This window comes from Triticum urartu, chromosome 5A, assembly GCF_056163025.1.
Source record: "Triticum urartu cultivar PI428250 chromosome 5A, HENAU_Tu73, whole genome shotgun sequence".
In the NCBI taxonomy this organism is placed as follows: Eukaryota; Viridiplantae; Streptophyta; class Magnoliopsida; order Poales; family Poaceae; genus Triticum; species Triticum urartu.
In genome coordinates, this window is record NC_141877.1 from 446,056,734 (window position 1) to 446,077,836 (window position 21,103).

General features: G+C 43.9%; 1 protein-coding gene across 1 annotated transcript; it reads right to left on the minus strand.

The window, feature by feature from the left end:
- Positions 1-11,604: 11,604 nt before the first annotated feature.
- LOC125556172 (serine carboxypeptidase 1) lies at positions 11,605-15,165 on the minus strand. Its single transcript, XM_048718952.2, has 8 exons — positions 14,778-15,165; positions 13,748-13,855; positions 13,375-13,649; positions 13,040-13,276; positions 12,853-12,959; positions 12,220-12,306; positions 12,029-12,134; positions 11,605-11,939 (listed from the first exon to the last, which is right to left on the minus strand). The coding sequence occupies exons 1-8, from the start codon at positions 15,163-15,165 to the stop codon at positions 11,787-11,789; spliced, it is 1,461 nt and encodes a 486-aa protein (XP_048574909.2). The 3' UTR covers positions 11,605-11,786.
- Positions 15,166-21,103: the final 5,938 nt, after the last annotated feature.

Here is a 21,103-nt window from a genome sequence, read left to right on the forward strand (position 1 = left end):
AGAGGAAAATGAGAGGCAAATGGAAAATAATGTAATGCAAAGGATAAGCGTTGTGATGGGTACTTGGTATGTATTGACTTGGCATAGATCTCCCCAGCAACGGCGCCAGAAATCCTTCTTGCTACCTCTTGAGCACTACGTTGGTTTTCCCTTGAAGAGGAAAGGGTGATGCAGTAAAGCAGTGTAAGTATTTCCCTCAGTTTTTGAGAACTAAGGTATCAATCCAGTAGGAGACCACACGCGAGTCACCTCGTACCTACACAACAAATAAGAACCTCGCAACCAACACGATAAAGGAGTTGTCAATCCCTTCACGTCCACTTGCAAGAGTGAGATCTGATAGAGATGATAATAATAAGATAAGTACTTTTGGTATTTTTATGATATAGATTGAAAGTAAAGATTGCAAAATAAATATTAATGGAAACAACGGTAGATTAATATGATGGAAGATAGACCCGGGGGCCATAGGTTTCACTAGTGGCTTTTCTGAAGATAGCATAAGTATTACGGTGGGTGAACAAATTACTGTCGAGCAATTGATAGAATTGAGCGTAGTTATGAGAATATCTAGGCATGATCATGTATATAGGCATCACGTCCGCGACAAGTAGACCGACTCCTGCCTGCATCTACTAATATTACTCCACACATCGACCGCTATCCAGCATGCATCTAGAGTATTAAGTTCATAAGAACAGAGTAACGCCTTAAGCAAGATGACATGATGTAGAGGGATAAACTCATGCAATATGATATAAACACCATCTTTTTATCCTCGATGGCAACAATACAATACGTGTCGTTTCCCCTACTGTCACTGGGATCGAGCACCGCAAGACAGAACCCAAAGCTAAGCACTTCTTCCATTGCAAGAAATATCAATCTAGTAGGCCAAACCAAACTGATAATTCGAAGAGACTTGCTAAGATAAACCAATCATACATAAAAGAATTCAGGGAAGATTCAAATATTGTTCATAGATAATCTGGATCATAAACCCACAATTCATCGGATCTCGACAAACACACCGTAAAACAAGATTACATCAAATAGATCGCCAAGAGAATCGAGGAGAACTTTGTATTGAGATCCAAAGAGAGAGAAGAAGTCATCTAGCTACTAGCTATGGACCCGTAGGTCTGAAGTAAACTACTCACACATCACCGGAGAGGCCATGGAGTTGATGTAGAGGCCCTCCGTGATCAATGCCCCCTCCGGCGGAGCTCCGGAAAAGGCCCCAAGATGGGATCTCTCGGGTACAGAAGGTTGCGGCGGTGGAATTAGGTTTTCGTGGTGCTCCTGGATGTTTGCGGGGTACGTGGACTTATATAGGAGGAAGAAGTAGGTCGGTGGAGCAACGAGGGGCCCACGAGGGTGGAGGGCGCGCCCCCTGCCTCGTGGCCTCCTCAATTGTTTCTTGACGCCCACTCCAAGTCTCCTGGATCACGTTTGTTGAGAAAATCACGTTCCCGAAGGTTTCGTTCCGTTTGGACTCCGTTTGATACTCCTTTTCTGCGAAACACTGAAATAGGCAAAAAAACAGCAATTTGGGTTGGGACTTCGGTTAATAGGTTAGTCCCAAAAATGATATAAAAGTGTAAAATAAAGCCCATTAACATCCAAAATAGATAATATAATAGCATGGAGCAATCAAAAATTATAGATACGTTGGAGACGTATCAGCCAGCTAGGGGCACGCGGCCCCCCTAGCCCAAACCGAATTGGACTAGGCCCCCCCTTTCCTTCTTCTTCTCCTCCCCTTCCTTCCCCTCTCCTACTAGGACTAGGAAAGAGGGGGCAAACCTACTTGGAGTAGGATTACCCCCCCTTGGGCGCGCCTCTCCCCTTGGCCGGCCCTCTCCTCCTCCCCCCTTTATATACGGGGGTAGGGGGGCACCCCAAAGACACACAAGTTGATCATTGATCCCTTAGCCGTGTACGGTGCCCCCCTCCACCATAATCCACCTCGATCATATCGTAGCGGTGCTTAGGCGAAGCCCTGCGTCGGTAGCAACATCATCACCGTCAACACGTCGTCGTGCTGACGGAACTCTCCCGTGAAGCTCTGCTGGATCGGAGTTCGTGGGACGTCATTGAGCTGAACGTGTGCTGAACTCGGAGGTGCCGTGCGTTCGGTACTTGGATCGGTCGGATCGTGAATACGTTCGTATACATCAACCGCGTTTCATAACGCTTCCGCTTACGGTCTACAAGGGTACGTGGAAGATACTCTTCCCTCTTGTTGCTATGCATCACCATGATCATGCGCGTGCGTAGGATTTTTTTGAAATTACACATTCCCCAACAGTGGCATCCGAGCCAGGTTTATGCGTAGATGTTATATGCACGAGTAGAACACAAGTGAGTTGTGGGCGATACAAGTCATACTGCTTACCAGCATGTCATACTTTGGTTCAGCGGTATTGTTGGATGAAGCGGCCCGGAACGACATTATGGGTACGCTTACACGAGACTGGTTTTACCGCCGTGCTTTGCACACAGGTGACTAGCGGGTGTTAGTTTCTCCAACTTTAGTTGAACCGAGTGTGGCTACGCCCGGTCCTTGAGAAGGTTAAAACATCACTAACTTGACAAACTATTGTTGTGGTTTTGATGCAAAGGTAAGAACGGTTCTTGCTCAGCCCGTAACAGCCACGTAAAACTTGCAACAACAAAGTAGAGGGCGTCTAACTTGTTTTTGCAGGGCATGTTGTGATGTGATATGGTCAAGACATGATGCTATATTTTGTTGTGTGAGATGATCATATTTTGTAACCGAGTTATCGACAACTGGCAGGGGCCATATGGTTGTCGCTTTATTGTATGCAATGCAATCGCCCTGTAATTGCTTTACTTTATCACTAAGCGGTAGCGATAGTCGTAGAAGCAATAGTTGGCGAGACAACAACGATGCTACGATGAAGATCAAGGTGTCGCACCGGTGACGATGGTGATCATGACGGTGCTTTGGAGATGGAGACCACAAGCACAAGATGATGATGGCCATATCATATCACTTATATTGATTGCATGTGATGTTTATCTTTTATGCATCTTATTTTGCTTAGATCGACGGTAGCATTATAAGATGATCTCTCACTAAATTTCAAGGTACAAGTGTTCTCCCTAAGTATGCACCGTTGCGAAAGTTCGTCGTGCCGAGACACCACGTGATGATCGGGTGTGATAAGCTCTATGTTCACATACAACGGGTGCAAGCCAGTTTTGCACATGCAGAATACTCGGGTTAAACTTGACGAGCCTAGCATATGTAGATATGGCCTCGGAACACTGGAGACCGAAAGGTCGAGCGTGAATCATATAGAAGATATTATCAACATATTGATGTTCATCATTGAAAACTACTCCATCTCACGTGATGATCGGACATGGTTTAGTTGATATGTATCACATGATCACTTAGATGATTGGAGGGATGTCTATCTAAGTGGGAGTTCTTTAATAATTTTATTAACTGAACTTTAATTTATCATGAACTTAGTACATGATAGTATTTTGCATGTCTATGTTGTTGCAGATAGATGGCCCGTGTTGTTGCTCAATTGAATTTTAATGCGTTCCTTGAGAAAGCAAAGTTGAAAGATGATGGTAGCAATTACACGAACTGGGTCCGTAACTTGAGGATTATCCTCATTGCTGCACAGAAGAATTACGTCCTGGAAGCACCGCTAGGTGCCAAACCTGCTGCAAGAGCAACACCAAATGTTATGAATGTCTGGCAGAGCAAAGCTGATGACTACTCGATAGTTCAGTGTGCCATGCTTTACGGCTTAGAACCGGGACTTCAATGACGTTTTGAATGTCATGGAGCATATGAGATGTCCCAGGAATTGAAGTTAATATTTCAAGAAAATGACCAGATTGAGAGATATGAAGTCTCCAATAAGTTCTACAGCTGCAAGATGGAGGAGAATAGTTCTGTCAGTGAACATATACTCAGAATGTCTAGGTACCATAACCACTTGACTCAACTGGGAGTTAATCTTCCTGTTGATAGTGTCATTGACAGAGTTCTTCAATCACTGCCACCAAGCTACGAAAGCTTTGTGATGAACTATAACATGCAAGGGATGAATAAGACAATTCCCGAGCTCTTCGCAATGCTAAAGGCTGCAGAGGTAGAAATCAAGAAGGAGCATCAAGTGTTGATGGTTAACAAGACCACCAGTTTCAAGAAAAAGGGTAAAGGGAAGAAGAAAGGGAACATCAAGAAGAATGGCAAACAAGTTGCTGCTCAGGAGAAGAAACCCAAGTCTGGACCTAAGCCTGAGACTGAGTGCTTCTACTGCAAACAGACTGGTCACTGGCAGCGGAACTGCCCCAAGTATTTGGCGGATAAGAAGGATGGCAAGGTGAACAAAGGTATATGTGATATACATGTTATTAATGTGTACCTTACTAATTCTCGCAGTAGTGCCTGGGTATTTGATACTGGTTCTGTTGCTAATATTTGCAACTCGGAACAGGACTACGGATTAAGCGAAGATTGGCAAAGGACAAGGTGACGATGCGCGTGGTAAATGGTTCCAAAGTCGATGTGATCGCAGTCGGCACGCTACCTCTACATCTACCTTCGGGATTAGTATTAGACCTGAATAATTGTTATTTAGTGCCAGCATTAAGCATGAACATTATATCTGGATCTTGTTTGATGCGAGACAATTATTCATTTAAATCAGAGAATAATGGTTGTTCTATTTATATGAGTAATATCTTTTATGGTCATGTACCCTTAAAGAGTTGTCTATTCTTTTTGAATCTCAATAGTGGAGATACACATATTCATAGTATTGAAGCTAAAAGATGTAGAGTAGATAATGATAGTGCAACTTATTTGTGGCACTGCCGTTTGGGTCATATTGGTGTAAAGCGCATGAAGAAACTCCATTCTGATGGACTTTTGGAATCACTTGATTATGAATCACTTGGTACTTGCGAACCATGCCTCATGGTCAAGATGACTAAAACGCCGTTCTCTGGAAGAATGGAGTGAGCAACAGATTTTTTGGAGATCATACATACTGATGTATGTGGTCCGATGAATGTTGAGGCTCGCGGCGGATATCGTTATTTTCTCACCTTCACAGATGATTTGAGCAAATATGGGTATATCTACTTAATGAAACATAAGTCTGAAACATTTGAAAAGTTCAAAGAATTTCAGAGTGAAGTGGAAAATCATCGTAACAAGAAAATAAAGTTTCTACGATTTGATCATGGAGGAGAATATTTGAGTTACGAGTTTAGTCTTCATTTGAAACAATGCGAAATAGTTTCGCAACTCACGCCACCTGGAACACCACAGCGTAATGGTGTGTCCCAACGTCGTAATCGTACTTTACTAGATATGATGCGATCTATGATGTCTCTTACAGATTTACCGCTATCGTTTTGGGGTTATGCTTTAGAGACGGTTGCATTCACGTTAAATAGGGCACCATCTAAATCCGTTGAGACGACTCCTTATGAACTGTGGTTTGGCAAGAAACCGAAGTTGTCATTTCTTAAAGTTTGGGGCTGCGATGCTTATGTGAAAAAGCTTCAACCTGGTAAGCTCGAACCCAAATCGGAGAAATGTGTCTTCATAGGATACTCAAAAGAGACAGTTGGGTACACCTTCTATCATAGATCCGAAGGCAAGACTTTTGTTGCTAAGAATGGATCCTTTCTAGAGAAGGAGTTTCTCTCGAAAGAAGTGAGTGGGAGAAAAGTAGAACTTGATGAGGTAACTGTACCTGCTCCCTTATTGGAAAGTAGTTCATCACAGAAACCGGTTCCTGTGACATCTACACCAATTAATGAGGAAGCTAATGATGATGATCGTGAAACTTCAGATCAAGTTACTACCGAACCTCGTAGGTCAAGCAGAGTAAGATCCACACCAGAGTGGTACGGTAATCCTGTTCTGGAGGTCATGTTACTAGACCATGACGAACCTACGAACTATGAGGAAGCAATGATGGGCCCAGATTCCGCAAAATGGCTTGAGGCCATGAAATCTGAGATGGGATCCATGTATGAGAACAAAGTGTGGACTTTGGTTGACTTGCCCGATGATCGGCAAGCCATCGAGAATAAATGGATCTTCAAGAAGAAGACAGACACTGATGGTAATGTTACTGTTTATAAAGCTCGACTTGTCGTGAAAGGTTTTCGACAAGTTCAAGGAGTTGACTACGATGAGACCTTCTCACCCGTAGCGATGCTTAAGTCCGTCCGAATCATGTTAGCTATTGCCGCATTTTATGATTATAAAATTTGGCAAATGGATGTAAAGACTACATTCCTAAATGGATTTCTGAAAGAAGAGTTGTATATGATGCAACCTGAAGGTTTTATCGATCCAAAGGGTGCTAACAAAGTGTGCAAGCTCCAGCGATCCATTTATGGACCGGTGCAAGCCTCTCGGAGTTGGAATAAACGTTTTGATAGTGTGATCAAAGCATATGGTTTTATACAGAGTTTTGGAGAAGCCTGTATCTACAAGAAAGTGAGTGTGAGCTCTGTAGCATTTCTAATATTATATGTGGATGACATATTGTTGATTGGAAATGATATAGAATTTCTGGATAGCATAAAAGGATATTTGAATAAGAGTTTTTCAATGAAAGACCTCGGTGAAGCTGCTTACATATTGGGCATCAAGATCTATAGAGATAGATCAAGACGCTTAATTGGACTTTCACAAAGCACATACCTTGACAAAGTTTTGAAGAAGTTCAAAATGGATCGGGCAAAGAAAGGGTTCTTACCTGTGTTGCAAGGTGTGAAGTTGAGTAAGACTGAATGCCCGACCACTGCAGAAGATAGAGATAAAATGAAAGATGTTCCCTATGCTTCAGCCATAGGCTCTATCATGTATACAATGCTGTGTACCAGACCTGATGTGTGCCTTGCTATTAGTTTCGCAGGGAGGTACCAAAGTAATCCAGGAGTGCATCACTGGACAGCGGTCAAGAACATCCTGAAATACCTGAAAAGGACTAAGGATATGTTTCTCATTTATGGAGGTGAAAAAGAGCTCATCGTAAATGGTTGCATTGATGCAAGCTTTGACACTGATCCGGACGATTCTAAATCGCAAACCGGATACGTGTTTATATTGAACGGTGGAGCTGTCAGTTGGAGCAGTTCTAAACAAAGCGTCGTGGCGGGATCTACATGTGAAGCGGAGTACATTGCTGCTTCGGAAGCAGCGAATGAAGGAGTCTGGATGAAGGAGTTCATATCCGATCTAGGTGTCATACCTAGTGCATCGGGTCCAATGAAAATCTTTTGTGACAATACTGGTGCAATTGCCTTGCCAAAGGAATCTAGATTTCACAAGAGAACCAAGCACATCAAGAGACGCTTCAACTCCATCCGGGATCAAGTCTAGGTGGGAGACATAGAGATTTGCAAGATACATACGGATCTGAATGTTGCAGACCCATTGACTAAGCCTCTCTCATGAGCAAAACATGATCAGCACCAAGGCTACATGGGTGTTAGAATCATTACTGTGTAATCTAGATTATTGACTCTAGTGCAAGTGGGAGACTGAAGGAAATATGCCCTAGAGGCAATAATAAAGTTATTATTTATTTCCTCGTATCATGATAAATGTTTATTATTCATGCTAGAATTGTATTAACCGGAAACTTAGTACATGTGTGAATAGATAGACAAACAGAATGTCACTAGTATGCCTCTACTTGACTAGCTCGTTAATCAAAGATGGTTATGTTTCCTAACCATAGACATGAGTTGTCATTTGATTAAAGGGATCACATTATTAGGAGAATGATGTGATTGACTTGACCCATTCCGTTAGCTTAGCACTTGATCGTTTAGTTTTCTACTATTGCTTTCTTCATGACTTATACATGTTCCTATCACTATGAGATTATGAAGCTCCCGATTACCAGAGGAACACTTTGTGTGCTACCAAACGTCACAACGTAACTGGGTGATTATAAAGGTGCTCTACAGGTGTCTCCGATGGTACCTGTTGAGTTGGCATAGATCAAGATTAGGATTTGTCACTTCGATTGTCGGCGAGGTATCTCTAGGCCCACTCGGTAATGCACATCACTATAAGCCTTGCAAGAATTGTTACTAGTGAGTTAGTTGCGGGATGATGTATTACGGAACGAGTAAAGAGCCTTGCCGGTAACGAGATTGAAGTAGGTATTGAGATATCGACGATCGAATCTCGGGCAAGTAACTACTACCTCTTGAGCACTGCGTTGGTTTTGTTGGGGATCGTAGCATAAATTTAAAATTTTCTACGCATCACCAAGATCAATCTATGGAGTAATCTAGCAACGAGGGGAAGGGGAGTGCATCTACATACCCTTGTAGATCGCTAAGCGGAAGCGTTGCAAGAACGCAGATGAAGGAGTCGTACTCGCAGCGATTTAGATCGCGGTTGATTCCGATCTAAGCGCCGAACAACGGCGCCTCCGCGTTCAACACACGTGCAGCTGGTGACGTCTCCCACGCCTTGATCCAGCAAGGGGAGAAGGAGAGGTTGGGAAGACTCCATCCAGTAGCAGCACGACGGCGTGGTGGTGAAGGAGGAGCGTGGCAATCCTGCAGGGCTTCGCCAAGCACCGCGGGAGAGGAGGAGGACTTGGGAGAGGGGGAGGGTTGCGCCAGAACTTGGGTGCGGCTGCCCTCCCACCCCCACATATATATAGGGGAAAGGAAGAGGGGGGCCCTAGGGGAGGGAGGCGCCCAGCCCACTAAGGGGCTGGTCCCTCTCCACACACAACCCATAGGGCCCTCCGGGGCAGGTGGACCCTCCCAGTGGACCCCTGGAACCCCTTCGGTGGTCCCGGTACAATACCGGTAACCCCCGAATTATTCCGGTGACCGTATGATGACTTCCCATATATAAATATTTACCTCCGGACCATTCCGGAACTCCTCGTGACGTCCGGGATCTCATCCGGGACTCCGAACAACATTCGGTAACCACGTACATCTATTCCCTATAACCATAGCGTCATCGAACCTTAAGTGTGTAGACCCTACGGGCTCGGGAGTCATGCAGACATGGCCGAGACAACTCTCCCGTCAATAACCAACAGCGGGATCTGGATACCCATGTTGGCTCCCACATGCTCCACGATGATCTCATCGGATGAACCACGATGTCAAGGATTCAATCAATCCCGTATACAATCCCCTTTGTCTATCGGTACGATACTTGCCCGAGATTCGATCGTCGGTATCCCCATACCTTGTTCAATCTCGTTACCGGCAAGTCTCTTTACTCGTTCCGTAACACATCATCCTGTGATCAACTCCTTGGTCACATTGTGCACATTATGATGATGTCCTACCGAGTGGGCCCAGAGATACCTCTCCGTTACACGGAGTGACAAATCCCAGTCTCGATTCATGCCAACCCAACAGACACTTTCGGAGATACCCGTAGTGCACCTTTATAGCCAGCCAGTTACGTTTGTGACGTTTGGCACACCCAAAGCACTCCTACGGTATCCGGGAGTTGCACAATCTCATGGTCTAAGGAAATGATACTTGACATTAGAAAAGCTTTGGCATACGAACTACACGATCTTGTGCTAGGCTTAGGATTGGGTCTTGTCCATCACATCATTCTCCTAATGATGTGATCCCGTTATCAACGACATCCAATGTCCATGATCAGGAAACCGTAACCATCTATTGATCAACGAGCTAGTCAACTAGAGGCTTACTAGGGACATGGTGTTGTCTATGTATCCACACATGTATCTGAGTTTCCTATCAATACAATTCTAGCATGGATAATAAACGATTATCATGAACAATGAAATATAATATAATAATAACTAATTTATTATTGCCTCTAGGGCATATTTCCAACAGGTTTTCCCTTGAAGAGGAAAGGGTGGTGCAATAAAGCAGCGTAAGTATTTCCCTCAGTTTTTGAGAACCGTAGGGTCCGCACGCTTAAAGTTTGGTGACGATCGGTATTATGAGTTTTTTGTTTTGATGTACCGAAGGTAGTTCGGAGTCCGGGATATGATCACGGACATGACGAGGAGTCTCGAAATGGTCGAGACGTAAAGATCGATATATTGGAAGGTTATATTCGGACACCGGATGAGTTCCGGGGGTTATCGGATAAATACCGGAGAACCGGGAGGTTACCGGAACCACCCGGGGGGTTATTGGGCCTTATGGGCCCAAGTGGAGGAAGAGGAGAGGCGGCCAGCTAGGGGCGCGTGGCCCCCCCTAGACCAAACCGAATTGGACTAGGGGCCCGCCTCCCTTTCCTTCTTCTTCTCCTCCTCTTACTTCCCCTCTCCTACTAGGACTAGGAAAGAGGGGGCAAACCTACTTGGAGTAGGATTGCCCCCCCTTGGGCGCGCCTCTCCCCTTGGCCGGCCCTCTCCTCCTCCCCCCTTTATATACGGGGGTAGGGGGCACCCCAAAGACACACAAGTTGATCATTGATCCCTTAGTCGTGTGCGGTGCCCCCCTCCATCATAATCAACCTCGATCATATCGTAGCGGTGCTTAGGCGAAGCCCTGCGTCGGTAGCAACATCATCACCGTCAACACGCCGTCGTGCTGACGGAACTCTCCCGTGAAGCTCTGCTGGATCGTAGTTCGTGGGACGTCATCGAGCTGAACGTGTGCTGAACTTGGAGGTGCCGTGCGTTCGGTACTTGGATCGGTCGGATCGTGAAGACGTTCGACTACATCAACCGCATTCTCATAACGCTTCCGCTTACGGTCTACGAGGGTACGTGGAAGATACTCTTCCCTCTCGTTGCTATGCATCACCATGATCTTGCGTGTGCATAGGAATTTTTTTTGAAATTACTACGTTCCCCAACAGTAAGAGCGGAACAGTAGCGCAAAGCACGCGCGCCACGCGTTGTACAATGGCGAGTCAAGGTCGAGAATGACGGGTACGTGGTCTTTGATGTGAAGCTCATTGAGGGGGTCGGAGGTGAGCATGGCACCGGCAAAGGAACCGGCGTCGGATGGGTCGGCCTTGGAGCGGGACATGGTGGTGGCTTAGGGTTTGGGTGGTGACAGAGGGAAGGGGGCGGCGGCGGCTTGTAGAAGGACATCGACGGTGGCGTTAGGGGTTTGGGAGAAGGGGGTAGCGGAGGCTGTAGGAAGGAGCAGCGGCGGCGTAGGGTTTTGGGGTGGAAGGAGGCGGCGGCGGCTACGGGAGAGGTAGCGGCGGCGACGGCGTAGGGTTTGGAGATGGCTGCAGCGGCGGCTACGGGAGGGCGCGGCGGCTGCGGGTTGCGGAAGCGAGAGAGGATCACGGTAAAACTGATACCATGTAGAGAGAATATGCGGTGCAACTCAATTGTATTCCACGGAGTAGGTCACAATATATACAAGAGATGTCTTGCGTGCCAAGAAAACTAACCCTACCATATCTCTAGGAGTCAACTATACAAGGCTAGAGAAGATTGGATTAGAAGTACAAATACGTCACGTTCAACAGTTATCTTTATTCAAAGGGTGTGGCTAGATCTCAATCGATTGAGACTTCACCAACCAAGTGGCAAAACATGTAGAAAAGAAGAAAGAAAATGTTTAAAAGAAAATTTCGCACGGATCTCTGCGTGAAATCTCACGAATTTAGCAATCTCATTATTCAAAGTTATATCATAAAGTCATTTAACAAGAAATACACGTCCACTCAAGGGACAAGGACCTTTTTCAGCTCTGACCGGATACAAGTACATTAAGCAAATAAACCTTCCATTTTCGTGCCGTAGCAATCGTCCTGACATGACTGACTAGTCTTGCATGTAAGGGGGGAGCATCCCTTTCAGGAAAGAGGTCAGCATTATCAACGCCCTCTCAGACTGGAAGGACGGGACAAGATGACCGGCACCTCTCACTGATAGGAATGTCAATCCACCGGCGTACTCTTGGACATATCCTGCCACCTAACCAGTGAGTGAAGCTGTCAGTTTCAGGGTGACCAAAACATTGTACATAGTAGTAGATGAGAAATGTTTTCGATCATGAGATTCACCTCCTCCTTTGCCACCCATGGGCGCCATGGAGTGGTCACAGGAAGGCCAAGGTCTTGGATGGAGTACCTCGTCGCTGGAAGAGGGCAAACGGAGTCGAAGTCACCACTGTAAAATGTAGGAAAGTTTATTTACTACTACTAACAGTAAATACTTTCTAGGTGTCTGAGAATAACTGATGGTGATCTGTTACCTGAATATCCAAACGGGAAGCTTGTTCTCGATCAAGAATTTGATGGATGGGAGCATAGTCACTGGAGCGTCTTTCCACTTAAAGCTTCTGCAACCACAAATCACATGGTTAACTTCCGGACGTGTGGGTGAAAAACATTGCAAAATTCTTGACCGGTGTGTTGGAACCGGTCTTGCCCTCGCCCTTGCCTACAGCTCGCTCGTACTCATACACCGCCGCTCGTACGGCCTTGTATATTCCCCTCGAGCAACAACTCAAGTGCACACCTATTACAACGTCACCGTATAGGTTTTATACCCAGGGCCAGCGACTGGGCACACACCCTCACCCCCTGCTCTCTCACGCCCACGATCCGCCCGCCTCGCTCGCGGCAGCGACGCGCTCCAGCGCGCAGCTCGTGGCTGGCTTCCAACGGATCATGCACGAGATCCCCGTACGGCTCGCCAACACGCCAGGCCACGACGTGTTCCATGTACATGCACACGCACGCTCAAACACCACATACGCACGCACACACGGACTCGCCACGCTCCCGATCGGTCCCGCGCGCACACACACGCATGCCCGACACGATCACCGTGGCTTATGCCCAACACGGTGTACGCTAAATCATTGTCCAGTTCAACGAATTACCTGCATGGCGACCACTCCGTCATCCTAGCGTGGAAAGCGTCCTGCACCGCCGGATCATTGAGATAGGCAATGGTAGGATAGTCGCTGCACGGATCATACCCAGGCAGCTGCATGCAATTTTGGAGAAACTATGAACATGATGACTTTTGACTGGACAAGCAACTAAGAATTTACTGTATTTCCTTACGTAGCCGCTGGGGTGATACGCTCCGTCGGGCGCGTCGACGCAAACGGGGGCGTAGATGTTGTACGCATCAATTTGGCCGGCGTCGAACGCGTCCCAGGCGCCGCTGCATGCTTTACCTGCAGAGTCGCAGTGCTCGGTGACGTTGGCGTAGACCTCGTCCGACATCACCCCGTGGGCCCAGAAGAAGTCAATCGTCCCCTGATTGTTCCTCTTGTCGTCCAGATAAGGGTTGCCAACCTTCGACAGAAAAGAGTCCATTTAATATTCAGAAGATCCTTTGCCATTCACCAGAAAAGAGTATGACTATCGCAGTATAGCTTGTAAATTTCACGTACCAAGATGCCTTGCAGGTTGACTATGGTTCTGTTGTTGTGCGTGTTGTGGAGCAGGATGGTGACGGCGAGCTGTGGCGCGTAGTGGCCGGCGTAGCTCTCGCCGGAAATGTAGAAAGCGCGGCCCTTGTACTCGGGGAACCTCTCGAGCCATTTCACCAGGAAGACGTACGCGTCGGCGGCGGTTCGCTCGTCTCCGCTGAGATCGTAGTCTGAAGACGTGTTGGAGTAGGAGAACCCGACGCCGGCGGGGGACTCCAGGAAGATCACGTTGGCCGCTGTCGGTATATTTCACAAGCAAATTAAGCTCTCTTCTGTAATTAAGCAGGACCAAATTAAAGGGGAAGGAATTATTAGCCTGTAAGAAGACGCCCACCGTTGTTCCAGGCGTGCATGTTTCTGCCGAGCGTTTTGTTGTCTTCAGCTACACGGAAGGGACCGAGCTCCTGCATTGCGCCGTAGCCCAGCGACGAGCATCCTGGCCCTGTGTATGCAACAAGTGTCACTACGTACTGTCCTAGAGAATTTTCACATCCAGAGTTCCAGACCAAAGCCAGCCCAGTCCATGTGACTACACGCCCAGGATCCCAATCAAACCAATCAAAAAGAATAAAAAAAAGATATTAGCTAGAATCCAAACCAAACTAAACTGTAGGTTTTTTCAACCCAATACATCCAAACCGTTTCTCATTGAATCCACAAACTCAAATCATGTAGAAATTGGTACAGCTTCTCAACTGCACTAGTACAGCTTGTATGCAAATTTGTACAGACTAATCCCAGATTTCTGAAAAATGGGAAGCACATGGTACGGAGGGAGGGAGGAGAAGGTAGTGGGAGACTGGGAGGATGGAGCATCTGGGGAACGGGTAGGCGGTGGCAGCTACGATTCCGACCGGCGCACCGGCAGGGAGGCGACGGCAGCTTCGATTCTGGGCGGCGTACCGGCGGGGAGACGTCAGCAGTTATGAGCGGGCATGCACGGCGGTGGAGAAGTCGGGAGGCGCTCCGACAGCGGGGGTACCTCTTGACGGAGGCGGATGGGTGGGGGAACCTGCGACCGGAGGTCCGGAGCTCGAGCCACCGGCGGTCCCTAACCCTAGCTGGAAGCCTGGCCGGGGTCTCGTGTGAGGTACTAGAAGAATTGGTCGCTCGACCGGTTTTTCTACGTAGACTGAAACCGGTCTGGGACCAATTTGTCTCAGCCCAGACCAAACCAAATTGCAACAGGGGCTCAACTACTTACTAGCAACAAAACTAAAGCAGCCCAATGAAGAAACCAAATTAAAACTACGGTTTGAGACCAAACTATTCCCAGATTTATGTCAACGTATGTATCATTCTAACGCTTGGCATGAGCGGTTCGCTATCTCAAAAAGCAATCAACGTATGTAAATCATTCTAACCTCCGTTGAGCCACAAGACGAGTGGCTTGTCAGAGGCACCGGAAGGCGATTCGACGAGATAGTAGAAGAGGGCGCGGCCGTTCTCCTCGTCGACGGTCACGTACCCACCGTATTGGTCGAAGTCGACGCCCTCCGGCTGCCCGGGCAACGCCGTGACCTTGTTGGCCGCCTTCATGGAGCGCTGGTCAGAGGCAGAGCTCTCTGCGCCCAGGCTGCCAGCGCCCCTCTCGGCTATGCTACGCACGCTAAACGTGTCAGTGCTGCTGTCAGTGTCCTTCCTAGAAGAGATGAACTCTCTCAGCCTTGCCTCTTGGGAAGCATATGCATTGCCGTGCAGTGTCGCCACAGCAATGAGGAGCAACAAGTAGTAGGAAGGAAGGCTCTTCATCTTGGGTGAGATGGTCGTCTCCAAGGCGCATGGTTTATATAGGCGCAAAGGGATGGAAGAGGTCGGTTTGCGGCAACGACTTTTGGGATTTGGTCCCTTTTATATTACATACAAAAGTGCTCTGCATTGTCTGTTCTGCATCAAGTTTATGATCTTTTGTCCACTCAAACCATGAGAGGAGGATCACTCCTCCTTGCCAACGCTTTTGATTCGGTAAAACAGCCTTGATTTGTTGAATTGACAGGGTATTGAAAGCGAAAGGGGCAGTGTTCTTTATCCACTCGACCTGTGTTTAGTCGCTGATTTGGAAGATAACCAACGGCAACTCCTGTACCTACTGTGAGCGAATTTCTTGCACAGTAGGCCACCTGCGCGAATACATTGTCAGAAAAGAGCCGCGGCGAGAATCATTGACAAAGCCCACACGTGAACATTTTCCCCCGTTGCTTACTTCAGTACTTTTAGTGGCATCCACTGACTCAAGAGAGAGTATACTAGTGCTGCCACACTTTCAATGACTGTTTTTCGCCTCTCTCTTTTTTTGCGGGGGGTCACATACCATGAATGAATCAAACAAAGACAAAATCACATGTTTGCATTGAAAACGAACCAATGGTCACCATGCACATCTAATAGATAATTGTAAAGTTCACAATACAACATACCTTTGAGGTTCTCCTCACATATTCTATTGAAGTTGATAGACGATATGACCAAAATGCAACCGGCGATACAACAGAGGTCAACAAAAGTAGTGAGAAAGCACTCAACTGGTTGGCCGTTGTAAGATACTAGTCATAATGGTACTACTCCCTCCGTTCAGGTTTATTAGACCCTTTTTATATTATGCTAAAGTTTAATCATAGATTTAACTAATTTGAGATCATTTTTTCAAAAAAAAAAACTAAGTTGAGATCAATAGATTAAGTAAAGACGCGTGTCCTCTTGCCACTTCCACAAGCAAGTCCCGCATTAGGTTTCCCTGCCTCCCACCGGCATCACCGCCGATCCACCTCGCCTCCTATGGCCTTAGGACCTTGGATGCGCGGTGGACAATGGCCCTTGCTGGTGGGAGGGCCCCTGCTCCGTTTCTAGGTTTTTTTTAGCTTATCAGAGTTCGTGTCCTGCTCAGAAAGACGAAACAATGGTGACTTTTTAAAGATGGAATAAAGTTCTCCCCGTTCAGGCCCCGTCCTGGTGGTGCATCTACTGTCATCGGAAGGCGTGTGGAGGCGTGTCTCCGACGAATCTCACGAGATTAGGTCAGTATTTTCCTTCGGTGGATAACTTTAGGTCTGGTCGTCGCTCATCTACGTTCATGTGTGTACAGTTAGATCTTTTCAATCAATGCTTCTCTTCATCAACGATGACTGATATTTTGGTGCACTGGTTCTTTGAGGCCTTACGACGCCGACTTTCTAACTGTCTACTACAATAAGGTTTGTCAGGCTTCAATGAGGGAAGGGCGATGATGGTGGCACGCCTTAGACTCACTCCAGTGCGTGTAGTCGTCGCTAGGCGGTCTATGAACATGGATGTAATTTATATTGCTTCTTGCGCTCTTTTGCACTGCCATGATGATTGATGAATAGATTAGAAGTTTTCCCACAAAAAACTATAAACTATAAATTAAATGTCACAAAAGTTATATCATTGAAAACCTCTTTGAATACAAATCCAAATATACCTTTTTAACATATATTTTATATTTTATTAGTCAAATATGTTATCAAAGGTTAACCAAAATACGACGGGGCCTAATAGCCCGGACGGAGGTAGTATATTTTAGCGAAGTCCACAAAGTAATTGTGCTCCAGCTTGATGACGGGATCAAGGTATGTGATTTTGGGAACATTCTGGAAGATTCATAACTATTTTTGGGAGCCTTCTTGGACCGATTTTTACACTTTTTTTGTTAATTTCATTTTTTTCTATTTTATTTTCCTTTTTTTGCTTCTTCAGACAATCTTCAAAATTAGTGTTCACTTTTTTCAAAAATTGTTCATATTTTTATTAAATTGTGCTTATTAAAAAATGTTTGCATTGTTGAAAACAATGTTCACAAATTTTTAAGATATTCAGAATCTAAAATAGTATTCACAGTTCCGAAAAATGTTCAAGCTTTCAAGGGAAAAAAATTAAATTTTGATCATGTTTAAAACAAATCTGATTTTGAAAAATATCCGCCTTTTAAAAAATTGCTCACCTTTCCCAATTGATGTTCGAAAGTATTAAAAAATATTCGGATTTGCTACATTGGTTCTTTAAAAAAATCCTGCCCATTAGTCACTTACACAACCTGGGCCATCACCCCCTAGCCAAAATTGGGATTATTAGCAAAAATTTATGGTAGAGCGTGTTATGAGTGTCTACGTGATGGACTTGATACTACCAAAGATGATGAAAAAATCACAACCATTTATGCGTTGGAAAGACCGTTTTGTCTTTTGTGCGAAGCTATTTATAAATCACAGGCCGAAACCGATGAAATCAAAGGGCATTACTTGGGGATTTGTTCATATTATCACTAGAAAATGGCCCATAGAATTACAGAAATCTACCCTAAGCCTTAAGCAATCCTAAGATGTGGCTCAAGCTCCGCCACTATCCATCGGGTGGCAACTCTTACCCGCAGCGACTATTTATCACATTAAGCGATCGCCACGGGATATCTCGCTGAAACGTTTTGTGTAATCGGGCTGGGCCATGTTCGCGCAGAAAAAGAAAAATTACAAATACGGGAGAAGCGGGATTTGATCCCTGCCTAGCTATGCTAGCCACTCCGCACAAGTAACGTTCGTGATGAGAATGAGATGTCTTTTCAGTTGAGGCGAGTGAAGCCGGTTTTCCAATCGTTTTCACGTTTTTCTTCTTCTGTTTTTCTTTTCATTTTTTCTTCGGATTTATTGTTTTATTTTTCTTCTCCACTTTTTGTTTAGTTTTCCTTTTTTTCCTTTTTTTTGCTTTCTTGTATTTTATTTTCTTCTCCGGGTTTTTGTTTCTTTTTTCGTTTTCCCTTCAAATGCTTGTCAATATTTTATCAAATACTCACTCCGTCCCAAAATGAATGTCTCAACCTTAGTACAACTTTGTACTAAAATTAGTACAAAGTTGAGACACTTATTTTGGGCGGGGGAGTGCTTGTCAACATTTTTTCAAATACTTGTTCTATATTTTCTTAAATACGTGTTCAACCTTTTTCAAATACTTGTTCAACATTTTTATATACATGAGCAAAAAAAATTCAAATACTTGTATAACAGTTTTTTCCAAATACGCGTTCAACATTTTTTCAAACGAGAAAGCTAAGTACCTGCCGACTGGTGGTTAGCAACAGGCATGCACGCTTCCACCGTCCTCGGTTGTTTTTCTTCTTCTGTTTTTCTTTTCATTTTTTCTTCGGATTTATTGTTTTATTTTTCTTCTCCACTTTTTGTTTAGTTTCCCTTTTTTCCTTTTTTTTTGCTTTCTTGTATTTTATTTTCTTCTCCAGGTTTTTGTTTCTTTTTTCGTTTTCCCTTCAAATGCTTGTCAATATTTTATCAAATACTCACTCCGTCCCAAAATGAATGTCTCAACCTTAGTACAACTTTGTACTAAAATTAGTACAAAGTTGAGACACTTATTTTGGGCGGGGGAGTGCTTGTCAACATTTTTTCAAATACTTGTTCTATATTTTCTTAAATACGTGTTCAACCTTTTTCAAATACTTGTTCAACATTTTTATATACATGAGCAAAAAGAATTCAAATACTTGTATAACATTTTTTTCCAAATACGCGTTCAACATTTTTTCAAACGAGAAAGCTAAGTACCTGCCGACTGGTGGTTAGCAACAGGCATGCATGCTTCCGTCGTCCTTGGTTGTTTTTCTTCTTCTGTTTTTCTTTTCATTTTTTCTTCGGATTTATTGTTTTATTTTTCTTCTCCACTTTTTGTTTAGTTTTCCTTTTTTTCCTTTTTTTTGCTTTCTTGTATTTTATTTTCTTCTCCAGGTTTTTGTTTCTTTTTTCGTTTTCCCTTCAAATGCTTGTCAATATTTTATCAAATACTCACTCCGTCCCAAAATGAATGTCTCAACCTTAGTACAACTTTGTACTAAAATTAGTACAAAGTTGAGACACTTATTTTGGGCGGGGGAGTGCTTGTCAACATTTTTTCAAATACTTGTTCTATATTCTCTTAAATACGTGTTCAACCTTTTTCAAATACTTGTTCAACATTTTTATATACATGAGCAAAAAGAATTCAAATACTTGTATAACATTTTTTTTCCAAATACGCGTTCAACATTTTTTCAAACGAGAAAGCTAAGTACCTGCCGACTGGTGGTTAGCAACAGGCATGCACGCTTCCTCGTCCTCGGTTGTTTTTCTTCTTCTGTTTTTCTTTTCATTTTTTCTTCGGATTTATTGTTTTATTTTTCTTCTCCACTTTTTGTTTAGTTTTCCTTTTTTCCTTTTTTTGCTTTCTTGTATTTTATTTTCTTCTCCGGGTTTTTGTTTCTTTTTTCGTTTTCCCTTCAAATGCTTGTCAATATTTTATCAAATACTCACTCCGTCCCAAAATGAATGTCTCAACCTTAGTACAACTTTGTACTAAAATTAGAACAAAGTTGAGACACTTATTTTGTGCGGGGGAGTGCTTGTCAACATTTTTTCAAATACTTGTTCTATATTTTCTTAAATACGTGTTCAACCTTTTTCAAATACTCGTTCAACATTTTTATATACATGAGCAAAAAAAATTCAAATACCTATATAACATTTTTTTTCCAAATACGCGTTCAACATTTTTTCAAACGAGAAAGCTAAGTACCTGCCGACTGGTGGTTAGCAACAGGCATGCACGCTTCCGTCGTCCTCGGTTGTTTTTCTTCTTCTGTTTTCCTTTTCATTTTTTCTTCGGATTTATTGTTTTATTTTTCTTCTCCACTTTTTGTTTAGTTTTCCTTTTTTTCCTTTTTTTTGCTTTCTTTTATTTTATTTTCTTCTCCGGGTTTTTGTTTCTTTTTTCGTTTTCCCTTCAAATGCTTGTCAGTATTTTATCAAATACTCACTCCGTCCCAAAATAAATGTCTCAACCTTAGTACAACTTTGTACTAAAATTAGTACAAAGTTGAGACACTTATTTTGGGCGAGGGAGTGCTTGTCAACATTTTTTCAAATACTTGTTCTATATTTTCTTAAATACGTGTTCAACCTTTTTCAAATACTTGTTCAACATTTTTATATACATGAGCAAAAAAAATTCAAATACTTGTATAACATTTTTTTCCAAATACGCGTTCAACATTTTTTCAAACAAGAAAGCTAAGTACCTGCCGACTGGTGGTTAGCAACAGGCATGCACGCTTCCGTCGTCCTCGGTTGTTTTTCTTCTTCTGTTTTTCTTTTCATTTTTTCTTCGGATTTATTGTTTTATTTTTCTTCTCCACTTTTTGTTTAGTTTTCCTTTTTTTTTCCTTTTTTTGCTTTCTTGTATTTTATTTTCTTCTCCAGGTTTTTGTTTCTTTTTTCGTTTTCCCTTCAAATGCTTGTCAATATTTTATCAAATACTCACTCCGTCCCAAAATGAATGTCTCAACCTTAGTACAACTTTGTACTAAAATTAGTACAAAGTTGGGACACTTATTTCGGGCGGGGGAGTGCTTGTCAACATTTTTTCAAATACTTGTTCTATATTTTCTTAAATACGTGTTCAACCTTTTTCAAATACTTGTTCAACATTTTTATATACATGAGCAAAAAGAATTCAAATACTTGTATAACATTTTTTTCCAAATACGCGTTCAACATTTTTTCAAACGAGAAAGCTAAGTACCTGCCGACTGGTGGTTAGCAACAGGCATGCACGCTTCCGTCGTCCTCGGTTGTTTTTCTTCTTCTGTTTTTCTTTTCATTTTTTCTTCGGATTTATTGTTTTATTTTTCTTCTCC